This window comes from Metopolophium dirhodum, chromosome 1 (genome assembly GCF_019925205.1).
Source record: "Metopolophium dirhodum isolate CAU chromosome 1, ASM1992520v1, whole genome shotgun sequence".
NCBI lineage: Eukaryota > Metazoa > Arthropoda > Insecta > Hemiptera > Aphididae > Metopolophium > Metopolophium dirhodum.
This window is the reverse complement of record NC_083560.1, coordinates 84143344-84159967: the sequence shown is the minus strand read 5'-3', so window position 1 is coordinate 84159967 and position 16624 is coordinate 84143344. Positions and strand designations below refer to the sequence as shown.

The window sequence follows — 16624 nt, the reverse complement described above, 5'->3', positions numbered from 1 at the left end:
AGCTGAATTTCACATTATTTTGTTTCAATTAATTGTTTAGAGATAAAATGTTGACACAAACTTGAAAAATATTACGTCCAAAACGTATCGGAATTTCAGTTATACTTTTTTGTTTTTTTTTTTAATATAAATTTGACAAATTAATTTTGAACAATTTGGTATAATACAAATAAGATTTTATATATCTATAAAAACCAAATTTAAAATTATAAAAATAAAAACTAACCGCTACAACCCTTGGATTCCACAGTACAACGACGTGTATAGTTCATACTGACTCCATCAGACAATATCTAAAACAATATTTTATTGTATTTTGATCACATCGTGGTTTTAGTGTACAATTTTAGTGAAAGGATAATTTCAGTATGAAATTTTTTCCAATATAGTGAAAGCAAAGTTATATAAAAAAATTATTATTATTATATTATTAAAACTTGCGTTGAAACATGCAGAAACAAATCTAGCGTAGAAACCTAAGATTATTGATTGACATTTTACCTTTTTCATTGATAATTTTTGTAATTTATTTTTGCCACAGGTACACTTTAAATCTATAGAATATTGGTCATTAATATTATTATATTTATCTTTTTTAATATCCTAATATATGAGTATACTTTTTGTAAAAATAATAATAAAATATTTTCAAAAAGAGGTAAATTAAATGACATTTGTACCGGTGGAGGAAAATAATTGATTACATTTGAAACAATTATGGTCGTGGGTATTTAAAAAAAATGCTTCAAATATTCGTATAACAAATACACATAATAACATATATTGAAAATATATTTTTGTTCGTTTGTATAATAACAAATAAGGCACATTAGTCGCGTGTAACTATATAAGTATATCTGTCAGTTTTAAAAACAGGGTTAAATATTCGAAACAAAGGTATTAACGATATACACAAAATTAATTAATATACATTTGATTTACAATTAATTTAAACAAATATTGGTTAATAATACAAACATATTAGTATTATGTTTATTATACGTATATGCTGATTGCCGGGTGTATATAGTATATTATAGGTATATTATAAACGATGACATGTGCAATGAACAATTATTGCCAATAACTTTGTCGATAATAACCTAATCAAACTATTGGTTATAAAGTTATAAACGGCAGAATCATATAGGTACGCAAGTAAGTCATAGGCCATAGCTCATCACGATAATAAATGTATTATTTTGAACAACGATCGAACCATTTTTGGTAAAACTAATTTTTACCCAATATCAGTCCCTAACTTTTAGTTTTGCATTTTTAAACCTAAAATTGAATTCTCGTTAACAATGTTGAGTAGTTGTTATTAAAGTTATAACACATAACAATACTGTATTGTATATTTAACAACAGTTCAGCGTTTTCTTAGAAGTGCAAAATAATTTTATTATTTAATAGGGTTAAAATAAAATTTAAATTTAACCCTGAAGTGTATATTTTAGCTATATGGAGTAAGGTATCTTATTACTACTTATATATACTTATATATACTTATTGTACAGTGGATCTAAAATAACGACGATAAATAATTGGATTTGTTATCATTTTAATTTTTTTTTTTTCCACATTCTTGTTAATCCTTATAATAAAATTCACTTTATAGCTTATAATCTATATACAGCCATACAGGTGTTGTCCATTGATTAAAACATTTATAAGGGATAAGCAATTTAAACGTCTTTAACTAGACAAAAGCGCTACAAAGAACATATCAACACATTTGAGCTAAAAATGTTCTGAAAAAAGTTTTCATAAAACATATTAATAATATATATATTACTTACATGAATCCAACAGCTTTTTCATTATACCTACATAGTGTCTACCTATAATAATATAACGTAAGTATTCTATTGTTATGCCAGTTTTCAGTTACATGCAAATTTACAATATGATAATTATTTAACGGAGTAGCCTTCACAACATAAAACGGTCCTTTTCAGGACCACCAATCAGCAGACAGTATGACAGCACAAACCCCGCAAACTAACATTAGGAAACAATAATAAAGCCCCAAATAACAACACACCAAATACAATAAGGGTTGCATATAGGGGAGAGTAAGACGAATCCAACGACACCCTCCCCACGTCAATAATCCTAAAACAGAGTTAACTACAGAACTTCCCGTACCACCTGTAAACACGGCGGCAGCAGATAGGTTACTAGTTGGTACGGCAGACGACTTATATACCGGACGGTTCAGCATAATCAACACAGTCTTCAATAATCCTTCAATCGGTTCAAACCTATGCACACCCAACTACAGAAGGAGTCAAGACACATCGAGAATTCATCAGCACAGCATTCCTGCTCACACCGCGGATGAAGTTATACGAGGCAGCGACCGACAAACACAACGTTCGTGACCACATCACGGACGAAGCCATCGACGCAACGACGAGAACACTCGCTATACAAGGCGGTCTCCGGCATTGACGAACACGCGCACAGCTACTAACGTTATTAATGCGCTTACTTACGGTAGATCTACCACCGCGACCAATAAGAAACGGTTCTTATTAGAACCACCGATCTAATCTCCCACCCTAGGTGTGCCTGCTCGGGTATCACTGTGAGATATTATCAAATCAAACACGACTTATAAGAGACCGTGAGAGAGCGATTCTGACTCATCCCCTTTCTTATTATACAACTGTTAATAATACTATTTGTAAATCCCAATATCTGTATTTTTTTTTTTAAATCGCGCCTCTGCAGGTCCGATACCGCCCGTCGCGGCCCGCTTCTTTAAAATTCCCTCACATATATTAGTGTACACAATCCACATCACATAATGAACAAACGAGATTGTACCTAAAAACAATAATAATTATTCACGATCACGGGACGTCGGGAATCGACGGAGTGTATCAATTATTATTGTACAATAAAAAATGAAAAAAAATATTTAATAATAATTGTGAATAGGTATGGTAATAAAATGTTATTTTAATCAAGCTAGTTGTGTTTTGAAATTGGATAGTATTATGTAGGCAGTTATTAATCTAACTGATGGTCCAAGTTAAGCTAATCTATTCTAAAAACTACACACGAGTTAGTTTTGGCAAATGTTTACCAGCTAACCATACAGAACATAGCAAGTGGTATCCAAAAAATGTATATTTGATATTATATTGATCCGAATACATAACAGAATAATAATATGTGCGATATGAAACAATAATGTGAGCAATATTTAAATTGGTATGTTTCAAATATTCTGTTTGTTGTATGGATTAACAAGTTTTAGAATCAATACCTTGCACAAACATACATATATTATTATAATATACACCGAAGTTTACAAGTGACTGCATTACTCAAAATAAATAATGACGTATCGCTATTGAACTCACGTATGAAATGATATTTTAATTAACATAAAATAATTAAGTTCTAAAATAGTTTTAATATATAATGTGTTAATATACCTAAACATAAATCCAGATTATTTTGGATGACTGTAGAAATTATTACTGAATAACTGATATTTGAATATTTCTGTATCATAGAAAAACTGTCAACAAAATAATATGACTGGGAAAATATTAGATGCATCCTTGATTAATTACTTATTCGATAGCTATACATCAAATTAGACAGGCTGGGCAAACGAATGACTAATTAGGGTGCACGCCAATCACACCGTTATTCAATATTAGTATTTCCAATGTTATTTATAGTGCCAATGGTTCAAAATGTATTAAACCGACTTTCAAATTAAGACAGAATAACGAGAGATAAGCTCGAACAGGATAGTGTCACGCATTGTCATAATTTTCAATGCAGTGGTAAGTCACTGAATGCAAATTCAGCTTTGTTGATTACAGTTATTATAAGACACAATTAACAAATATAATTGTTTAACTGTTCAAAGCTAGTGTATTTCACTTAAGTGCTTAACTAACTAAAAATTTTAAATATGGATTATATGGAATTTTAATGCGTATACGATCTCCATGTAAAAAAGTTTTACATTTTTAGGAAATGATTAAATTATAATATACTTTAAATAAATAATTGGCGGCATTTTAAATATTTAATATTATAGTTCATTGTGTTCCAACGAAATAACTAAAATCGATTTCATAAATAATGGTTGTGCTCTATATTTCCAATCGACTACATGCAAATTTTTAAAGATTCCACTTTTCTACAAAACTAACTAAATAACAATTTTAGTAAAAAAAAATATACCATCGTAATTCCAATATACTTGCTTCACTGAGAATTTGAAATTAAACTACTTTGTTTGACATTATACATTAAATTGACTCGATATTAAAGCGTATGGAAAACACTGGTGATTTATATTTGTGTTTATTTATTACCCTAATTAGCTAACTATCACCACGAAGATAACTCCTGTGACCCCAACAGGTACCTACCAAAATGGTAAAGTTGTAGACACTTCAGAAATTACACGATATCCTGTAACTTTATACATTTGACGTGGGTGCATGTTGAACTCCAGTGCCCTTTGGGAGTTATACCCTTTTCCAAGCATAGAAAGTCAAAAAATAACCATCGGTATCAAGTCAAATTAGTTGGATGAAGTCCAAAGATAGGTATAATGACTAATCTAATTATTTGTTTGCCAATATCTGATTTATATTGGTTTTTATTAGGTAGTAAAATAAAGTTATGTCCTAATTTAAAATCTCGACAGTATATCCTGACTCCATTAAAATAAATTAAAACTTTGACAGAACATAATAATTGATAGAATTTCAATTACGAAGTACCTAAACTTTATTATTATTAGTATGTGTACATACTAAGAGTAAATAAATAATAAATAATAATCATAATATTACAAGAAAAAAATCATTTTTATGATGACTTAACATTTTTGAACTACGCATAATAATTATGTACCTATTGTTTCAAATATTTAAATTACGGTTAAGGAAAAAATACCAATCAATTGATATTCAACATGTAAATTTACTTCAACATACTCATAACAATAATAATAATATAATACACAGCTTTATTACCAGCATCACAAACCAACATAAATGAAACATTCAAATATCAATGGTTGGGTATCATGTTCTATTCTTATTATTATAACAATATTGTGAGTGTCTTATAAAATGTATAATATTATGAACGTATGCGATTGTCATTTGAATCGGAATACTAAAGTCTACAGTGTCCATATCGATTGTAAAGGCGTATTTAATCAAAACATCAAAATATAATTATTATTTATTATGTAACCGAGGCATTGAGTTCATAAGGTGAATGACAGTTTCACACATCTAAAATAGGACTTCATGGATTTCGAATTAGGTATTACATTTATACACACGTACCTATAATATAATATTATTACGTTTTAGATAGACATTTGTGATAAAATAATTTCCTACTAACGCATTTCATCGATTCAGATTGGATTGTTGTGTTTCCTCATTTCAGTGAACCATCAAAATCCGTATGTAATTCATTACTGTACCTTTTGGCTTTTACTTATATTTACGTAACGGAACTGCTAAACAAGAACAATTAAATTAGACGACATTGGGAATTGAATTGAAATTTAACGATAACATAACAATATGTGTATGCGTTCAAACTCGAACGGACAAAACAAATAAAATGACGGTCAGGTATAATAATTCAATTTGCCCGTGGAATACATTAAAACGGAATCATCGTTCGAGTGTATAATATTATATTATGGAGATGAATAAAAACAATATTTAAATTAGAAAATAGACGGTGGGTAGGTATAAAAAATACGGTTTTATAGTTTAAAAATGTGACTAATTAAATGAATATGTAAATATTAAAACGGCAATTAAACATCCGACGCTTATCGACAGACATAATATTATAATAATATATGTGCGTACCTAAAGGTATGCTCGAAATATTATTAGCATTATGTACCGTTATTTTATAGTAACAGACGGGTGTTAAAATGGCCATATTGTCACCCGAGCTTCGTACTATATACCATTATACCTACATCTGCAAAGCGTTCGCTGTGCAATAATAATATGTGTTTTTGGAACGATTCGATTGTGAAATTCACCTCAAGCCAAAAATTCAAATGACACGTCGGTGTGTGACACAACTCTTCGTCGTCGGACGGGGTGGGACGGGGTGGGACGTCGGTGACAGCAGGTGTGTGTGCACCGGAAGTAGGACCTCTGCATCAGCTTCCGGCCCGTTATTCCGGAGGAGGGTTGGGTAGGTATACACACGGTACGCGAATGAGACTTTATCCGGTATCTTCAGCCGCCGTGCGTGAAATAATATAATAATAATAATATATACGGACGGATTCGCCTCTCGACCACGACGGTCGCTGGGTAGGTTTAAGCACGACGTTTAATAGCTATTTTCCCAACCAGGTGGTCGGGTCTGCTAATGCGTCTCAGATCGTAACTCTTATTGGCTGCTGGTCCCGCCGCCACCCCAGCCGCAGCCGTTCTCGTGCATAATGCATTATCGATTCTACATAATCAATGTATTATTATTATTATTACTATTACCTGCGTATAAAATACACGTAAATAATATATTATATTATAAAGGAGTTTACACGGGCGAGGTTCACGCCGACATTTGATTATTTGACCGACTGCATTTTGCAGCCAAAGCGTCGTTTCTGTCTGCTGACATTTCTCAACAGCGTTCTTGAAACAAAAATAATAATAATACGTGCTATTGTGCTCACTCACATTTCCGTCAAATTCGATATTTTTTAAGTAGGTACCTACAGACAATTCTCGAGACACACAGTTCGTATACGTCATAATAATACATGATAAACGTATATTTATTATATTTGTCTACAACATATTTTATTCGATTTGACGAGCTCGAAATCATATTATTATTATGCACATAAGTATTTTACGTAGGAATATTATATTATTCTAATACCATGAAAGTGCCTGGGCACCTTTAATGTATATATAATATTATGTCTCATCGTATACTATATTATATGTGCGCATCGATGTAAATACAACGAATGTGTGTGACAATATAAATCCACGTAGTGAAAATGAAAATGTTCTTAATGATTTCCCTAGTTTATACTTTATATGAACAACATGAAAAATGATCGTTTTTATACTGTAAAAAGAAATTTTAAATTTATTTTCTACGCAGACGACAAAAAAAAATGTAAAGCTATATTATGATATATTGTAGTAACTATACTCACTAGTAAGATATTTTCACACAATATTCGTGTATTAAACAGAGTTGGGCACTTGGGTCGACACAAAAATGAAATGTAAAATGTGATATAACAAATTTCCCGTCCCCGCTTTTTTTATATACTTTGACATCAAATTATTAATATAATTTAATGCGTATATTAATTTATTAAATCATGTTCCATAAAGATAATGTTACTCATCGGTAGAATCCTGCTGTTTTTTTTTGTTATTTCGTTGAAAATCGTTTTTTTTTTCGTTTGAATTATACATTTTTATTTCCAAATAGTTTTCACCGTAGGCGATTTAAGTTAAGCACATCATAATGATGAGTAGTGAAAAACCCGAAGATAAAAACACTGGTAAAAGAGCACTTAAACAGAGACGATTTTTGTTTGGGATTTTTTTGTTCTCGCTTCCCGTTCTATGAAAAACGGCATCATGACACGTTTACAAATTTGTACCGTCTACATTGCGGACGACAAATGTTCATTCATCTATCGTAATTAAGAAAATAAAATAAAAGAGAGAAAATTTAAACGAGTTTGACGAATTCGATATAATTAGGAAGTCAGAAGAAACGACTTTAGCAGGCGCGTTTCACGACACAAAGATTAAATGACTTGAGCACATAATTACAAAATATCTCTGAAAGGATCCGTCGATATTATAAAATATGAAAATTATATTTGGAATATATATTATATGTAATATGATTTATCAAATAATACAATAATAGGTGAGTATATATTATTTTATTTATATCAACGGTTGTGTAATTTACACCTCTGCAAAAGCAATTTTCAGTGATTTTCTGTTTATGCTAGATAACACGATTCTACCATGTCCCCCTGTTGTATATCTATCTCTCCAGACAAACATAGTTGTAGTTCCTGTGGGAAATACCGGAAGAACAGACAGACATAAATGGCCGACAGCTATCACCTTCCAAAGACGATATTATTATTGTGTCATTTCGTTGTGTTTCGAATTAAAAAAAAAAAAATTGAAATGTGGTATAATTTTTGGTTATGAGTGAATTTTATAATTACAAAACATTTATAATATTGTTAATTATATTATACAACATTTCTTTTATATTTTTACTACCTACAATTATTAATCTAAAAATTGATAATATGTTTAGTACTATTTTTGAATAATAACTAATTACAAACATTATCTTTACTTTATTTGAAAGACAGATTTTTTTTTTATAAAAAATGTAAAATGGAAATGCAGATGTTTAATATGAATTCATTTTTTTTACAAATCGAATTTGAATTGATTAAATTTTTATTTTTTATTTGTAAACTTCAACAAATAAAATATGCCTAATATATTATTATAGATAGGTGTTCTTTGAAGACTTTATTTAAAATATTAAATATGCAATGTCCAATTTTCTGGATGACTTATTAACCACGCTGTAGTTATCAATATTTCCATAAATTATCTACACATAAATATTATTTAAATTACCTACCAACCTATGTTAATAGTTATAACGTACCTAATAGTTTACCTGTAATGTTATCTAAACAAATACTAAAAAAAAAATTAAACCTGTAATAGAAGTAAATATAGAAAATACACATTAACTTGTCACATAGTCTGTGCAGATAATCCAAATTATTTCTTCATGCAGACGACGCTGATTTATTATACAGTGTGGAACCATACATTATTCAACCGTAAAACGCTTAACTATAATGATAAACTATGCATTATAATATTAAAGTACCTATCTATATACCATGTACGTATATTGGTTATAATATAAATATATAATTATATCATACACGTTTTTACTTCGTAGAATAATATGTACAATAATTATAAGAACAATCGTACACAATACCATTAAATTTTGAATTATTTTAGTTCTGATTCAAGCATATTAGAAAAATCTTTATCGAACTACAGTAATATTATGACATTTTTATTTTACATTCGTTACGGTCCATACGGATATTAATTCTGGTTACAAAATGTCACTATCGACAAAAACTGAACGACTCGATATCGTATCATTATAAATATATTTGTGGTCGGTGAGAATTGTCTGGTAAATACATTTTTCTGGACCGTCAGAGAACAAAAAAAATTTAGGGCCTATGGGTATTGAAAATAATGACATAGGTTTACTGTAAGTTATACGCGGACTTTTATTTGTATCACTATTATTTATTTTTGTATTAAATATTCTCCCTTTTAGAAATGACATTTTACGTATTTTAATACTTTCTGTTTTACATAAATAAATTAGTTATTACCAACTAGTGTATCGTAACATTAATTATGTCGTTCAAGTGTTGGTCGGTACTCGTTCATGGTTAAAATTACAATTAAAAATAAACTTCATGACGAAGAATTGATATTTTACAGTATGGTGTTAATTAAAATTATATTGCTTGCCTACGATTTATCGTCTACTATTATAATATAATATTAGGTTTTTCAGCCAATACTAATACAATATAGACAACTAATCGATCAGACATTATTTGTTTATTTTTCTCGTCAAATAAAATGTAATTTTAAGTTTCGTTTAGGAAAGAGATGTGTCATTGTATCAAACAAAATAATGTAATTGAATAATAATATATAATGTAAAAAAGGTAGATAAGTTACTCTGCTTGTATTCCTCGTCATTTATAAGGTCAGTGGTCACTGATGTGTTTAATTTAAATTCAATGATAAATCATTGTATACGAAAACCGATTCTGAGCGGAGACGATCTATCAGTCTTTATATCTATCAATATTTTAATGTATATATTTTTATACTGCTATTGGTAATTTATAATTTTGTTTACTATAACTTATAAGTATGGTAGATTAAACTAATTTTTGCCAAAAACAAATCGCACAAGAATATTATATTATAATAATTATAATATTGTTTCATATCATATTATTATTCAAATTGCTTACTAATAATTTTTTTTGAATTATAACAAAATAACTAAAATTCGCTAAAATAGATAAGTCGTAAAAGTGTATCCAATTTTTAAAAAATAATTGACAGCGAAATGTATAAAAAATAAATTGTGCATATTGTGTGTTTTCATTTTTCGATATTATTAAGTTACTGTAATAATAAATTATAATTAACTTTGTGTCGAATCTTTATACCAGATTTAATTATTAAAATTGAAATTTATTTCCAAATGTTTGAGATTTTAAAGATTTTTGTCAATATTTTGAACATTAAATGCCTATGAAAAAAAATGTTGCATTTATATTTTAATAATTTTAAATCCCTACAAGCTATAAGTACAACTTATGTATAACCTTGTATTACATTTGTATGCTTTTGGGCTGAGTATATACATTTTTATCAACATATATTATAGAAAAAAAATTATAAAACTATCTAATATCTATGCGAATAGCTCAAAAAAAAGCCAAAACATTTTGAATACAAAATATTATAAATATTTTATCAAAATTTCATGTATCCGTTGTTATTTTATTTTCGAATCATTATAAAATAACAAAATCAATTCAATCAAAAATTGGTGATACATTAATAAACCCGTATTTGCTTACATTTTTTTTTAGTTTTTCCCAATTATTAAGATAATAATATTATTACAGTGAATTATTTTTATTTTGACCCACTAAAAGTACAAACTAGATAATAGACATTTTCTATCAGAAATCAACCTCGTTTTCCTACAGTACCTAAAATGTGTCTCAAGTACAAAAATAAAATCAGAATTTAAAAACAAATAAACACACATCATTGTATTACTAATACATATTACCATCCTCGCTCCACTCAGAATCTTAAATATAGTTACACTTTTAACTTAATCATTGAATTAGGTATTAAATTATATATTGAACTTCATTTTTATGAAACATTTACATTTTAGGAAAATTATTACCTAGTTATTTATGGTATAAATATTATTATTAATTTGATAATTTGCATTTAATGTATATAATTAATTGTCTATTTAACGTTATAAACAAATTTAGTACCAATATATTATTAATAAATACTAAATTTGAATACGCTTTTGACAATGCATTTTATTTGATTTCTTGTATTAATATGTGTTTTACTAGGTACCAATGAAACAAAACATTTATTAACTTTGTATGAAATGTTTATGATAATAATTAATGAAATTTGAATTCAAATTCGTTGATGGAGTATTAAAATAATATTTATCAATAAACAGTAATAATGTGTAATATTATAGTCATATTACAACAAAATTCTACACGCACAAAAAAATGTCATCAATATTTGTAAGCACCGTTCTACAAATACTTGGGAATAAAAGCATAATTTTCGAACTCGCAACTATGGAATTCAACAAATCATTAATTAGATGACCAGAAACTTAACGAATACCTAACTAATTATTATGTTAATTATATCATTATATTATAATAGTTAAGTTATCATGATATACTTTGAATTAAACTGTTGATCCTAAAATGCGATGTAAGTAATCGATATTTACAACTTGAATTTATCAATTATTATTTTCAATTTATATATGAACAAAATGAATAGTATTTCTTATGCCAAATATTTAACCAGACGTCAATAAGTTCGAACAAACAAAATTAGAATGGAGCACTAACATTTAAAGCTGTTTCTTACTACCTAGTGTTAAGTATCTCAGTTTTTCCAATATGTTTACTCTAACTTAGGATCGAACGAATCCTAATTTAATGTTTTAAGAGCACACGTTGTACATACCAAATTTTATGTTCACAATAATATATTTTATTCTGTTATTTTTAAAATATTAGATTGCATCAACTTATTATACAATTTATAGATAATTATTAGTATATAATTTATAGATATTAGTATATAGGGTATCTCGGAGGATTTTGTTGATATTTTAATTTTAAAGCAAGTTAGACCGCTATACATTTTTTAAAATAAAATTATAGTTTTAAAATACTCAGAACTTGCTTGGTAATTAAAACCGTTATCACTTATCAAAGCTTATAGATTATCCAGGATAATAATCTTATCTTCAAATTTTACAATTTGTTAATTCACTTGAATTTTAAAAACAACAGAGTAAAACAGAAGTAGACAGTGTCATCTTAATCATCGCAATGTTACATAATATTCTATAAAATCCTCACATAAAATAGAATGTTATAGAAAATAAAATAAAACTGCATCCAACATTTTTGCTACCGTTTAATACTGATTCTAACCCTTAATTTATAATATTTATAATTAAGTAGGTATACTGTAACCAGAAATGGAACCGAAAAATACAAAAGTTACCAGCCCCATCCATGTATATTTTCTACAAAAGACATAAAAAAACGGGAAATTAAACAATTTTTAAAATGTTGACTTCCTAAAAAAATAAACAATGGCAGCACTCCACAATTCTATGAATTCTATGAACTATATTGATGTATTAGTTATCTATTTTGAAGGAAATTGGATTGTAACGATGTGTATACACTATACACTATACAAATATTGAAATGTAGAACATTGTTAGGAGACAACAAAATGTTGAATTTCAAGGATAAAAATATGAAATAATTCAACACACGGTAATACAATTTATTGTAGGTTCCTAATCGTATTTATTTCTAAAATGTGAACAAATGGAAATGTTATTAATAAAAATTTCATTTTTTTTTTGTAAACGATAGAATCAAAATTTTGATCAAATTGATTCGGGATCATGACGTGATCGAACAGTTTGGAAATACATAAAGAGTCTTTTCACAACACAAACATTGAACGAAGCGGAGACAGTGCAGTCAGTGCATTGAATGATACAAGCATGAGAAATAAAAAAGTACACAATCGAAAAACATCACGTATTCTATTTGACTATATAACAATATGCTCATATCATGATTTTACATTTATTTGCTAATTGTTTTTTCTCTTATTTACTTTCACTCGATTGTTATCTGTTATTGGCCTTTTGATTTCGCTCTTTTGATTAAAGCAACCAATGCAAATATTATTCCATTCCATTCTAACCATAGTTTTTGATTCAGAGCGATGCAAAGAGGATCTGTTTATTTTACAGAGGTGAAGACGTGTGTATTTTAATCAGAAGCTTTTTTATTTTTTTTTTTTTTTGAAAACAAAATTTTTGTCAGAAAAAGCTCAAATAGGTCTAAATAATCATTGATTAATGGAAACCAAATGAATATTCAGTAGGTATTTATATATGATCGATATATTAATATTATTAACATAAGTATAGGTTAATTTAGAAAAATATGTTTCAAAAATATATACCTCGCAATATATATATGTTTTTATTTTAGTACCTAACTATACTATATATTTATATACCTATAATCTATTTTATATTAATTAAGAGAAAACTCAAAAATATTATCGTATGCAGTATACAAAACTCTTAAAATATTATATTTATTAATTTTCTAAAAATATTCAATTTATAACTATTTTATAATACATACATTTCATATTATACTGCATACCTTATACCCAATCCCTGAACTCATATTCTAAAAACAACTTTCCACAATATTCTATATAATCATAAACATTAATTTAGTTGATTCAAACCTAAGTCACACTTCTATGGTAGTTTATTTTAAAAGACTAAATATGTATCAGTAGGTATGTTTGTGTCAAAAATACTGTACTTATAAAAAAAATTCAAATTTAATATCAATTTACCAGATAAAACATATTTTAATTTGTCAGATCTCTATAAAAAAAAAATAATAATAAATGGAAGTATTTTGTTCCATTTTATTCTGCTAGCGATTAACGTAAAATCAAAATAAAATAATGATTTTTCGATAGACTTAATATTACAATAAAAAAATTGCGATATTTAATATGCTAATCGTATTCAAGTGTTTGAATAAATTCTTTTTTGCTATTTTTACATACAAATTCGTTTTAAAACTATACGTATTGAATTTTTAATTTTAAAATAAAACAGTACCTGTATACAATATCATTTGCCGATTATAATTCAGTTAAAATACTGCAGAGGAAAAAACCTGCCACCGTGTATTAAAAACATTTTGAAAATAACGCCTGGATTAATCGGAACACAACGTCATGCCTATAGATGTATATCGGCTTCGTTTCGTCGAACATAATATTGTTATAATAATTCACCTACTATGATATATACCTTATTGCCTGTGTGTCAGAAGTGCGCCGACCACTCGAAGTCTCCGCTCGTGATTCGTTTAAGGGCTGTTTGGTGGTATTATAATATTATTATGATTGAGGTCGCTGGGGGACGGTTATTAACGAGGCCCGCCGTGTGATCCACGACAATAGAATTCTCGAAATACGTATCAATACGGACGTCCAACCAATCGCAATGTACTTTGTAAAATATAAAAATATCCAAACACACCTTATAATATTATAAGACACTATGGTTATATATATATATCACCGAGACGACCTATTTTGGTCAACCGTTATAATATTATGGTGTCGCGTATGGTAAGAAAAAAAATTTTAAATCACTTACCGATTGAATAGACCGCACCTTCCAGCCGGAAAATTTTGTTTCGCCCTTCGCTGACCACTCCGTCGTCCACCTCATCGGGCGGCATGTCCGAACTGTTTCCGTTTTTGTCTTTCACTTCCGGTCCACCGTCTCCGGTTGTCCCTCGTTTTTCCACCGTCCGCTCAACAGCGGTCGCGGACGGCCTGTCGGATGTGCCACTACCGCTTTTGACCGTGGCCGGCTTGTCGGATGCACCACCGCTCTTGTCCGCGGCCGGTGGTTTACGTTCGTCCACCGCGCGAACTCCGGCGGCCCCGGACGTCTTATCCGATTCTCCTCCCTTGTCCATGTCCTCCGCGCGATCTGCGACGGTCGCGGAAGATCGGACTACTAAGTCCGTTCGCGGTCCGTTCGGTACTCTCGAATCGTATGTGAATATATTAATAATGTTATTGTTATATGAACTGTTGCGTGTGCTATACGTACGCGGACACAAGACAGGTAAGGATAGGCTTGGACCCGTGTGGTAGACGAGACTCGACTTGGACGGTCAGCGAATAGTCTCAGCAGTGGATCGAGTGGCGGTGGCAGTAGAAACGGCACCGACGACGCTCGACTGTCTGGCGACCGATCCACGTGGTGAGTGGCAGCGGCAAAGGCGTCAGCGGCGACGGTGGCGGCGACAAAAGCGGCGGACCGCGTCAGCGCGCGAGCGTGAAAAGTGCGTTTTCCGGCCGAGTCGCGCGCGCGGTTCGCCACCACCGTTGACGTCGTCGGCCAATATTTTCGTTTACTATGCGCTGTAACCGGGGTATATGGTTTGTATATAATTATATTGTTACCTATAATACATCTCATATAATATTAGGTATAAGCGTGTGTGAGCGTGTGTATTTTACCCTTTAAATTATTATTTTTGTGATTGTTCTTAACGATTTATCGTTTGATTTGTCCATATCCGTTACCTAAATTCGCATTATATAAACGTCTAAGTTAGAACGCGTCATATTTTATTTCTCGACCAAGTCCGTATGACATTTTCACGACTCAATGTGTTTTTTAATTTTAAATTTAAAACTTTTAGTGTTGTTACCAGACATTCAAACGTGAATCGAAGATTTTCATTTTTGTTTAAGTTTTCCAAACTTTATACCCAGACTAAATACAAACTTCAAAAAACGAGTATACTGCGATACGCATCATTCACTTTGCACTCTGGTCACTACCAGGGTGGCAAGGATTCAATTCAAATTAATTACGTTTATTTGAAAATATTATAGGTTTGATAAAAAAAACCAATGTTTGAACGTTAATATATAAACTAAGCATTTTACATATAATCATTTTAAATACAATAGTAAATTAATTTCAAATAAACGAACTATGCTCACAAATAAAACGTTATATACCTACTTTATAGCCAATATAATTTAAATCATTCATTAAAGTAAATAATTACCTATCATATCGTATAAAATATTTCATAAGAATCATAGCGTGTCTTATGGATATGATATATTGATATCTAATAACATCTTATATCTTGTATAATATTATATTTTAACTGTGTGAATGTGTGAAAAGTAAACGAACATAAGTATAAAAGCAATACCGCTATTTTTGCAAACATCATTATTTACGATACAACAGGTGTCTAGAAAATAAACTTACTTGCGTACTAAAAATAGACCGTTAAAAACACAAACTATTTTTTTACAATCCGTCACATAAACTTTCATTACTGCAGCGTTATGCGAAATGTTTTGATTTGCATTTTACTATTTTAGAAACGGATTTAGATTCAGTAGGTATAATAGTTTTAATTGGTATAATAGTGTAAATGACATATGGATATTTTTTAAATTTAAAATCGATGAACATAATTATTATGATATTATGTAATTAGGACCATACAGATTGTTATTCTTTCATATATTTTAACATAAAT

At 29.3% G+C, this 16624-nt stretch overlaps 1 protein-coding gene across 1 annotated transcript in view; it reads right to left on the bottom strand.

The window, feature by feature from the left end:
• Window positions 1-15301, bottom strand: part of LOC132937165 (uncharacterized) — a 145511-nt gene extending 130210 nt beyond the window's left edge. The window contains exon 1 of the mRNA XM_061003993.1: window positions 14698-15301. Coding sequence (XP_060859976.1) covers window positions 14698-15025 — 328 coding nt within the window. The 5' untranslated portion in view covers window positions 15026-15301. The remainder of the gene's footprint in view (window positions 1-14697) is intronic.
• Between the last annotated feature and the right edge of the window lie 1323 nt (window positions 15302-16624).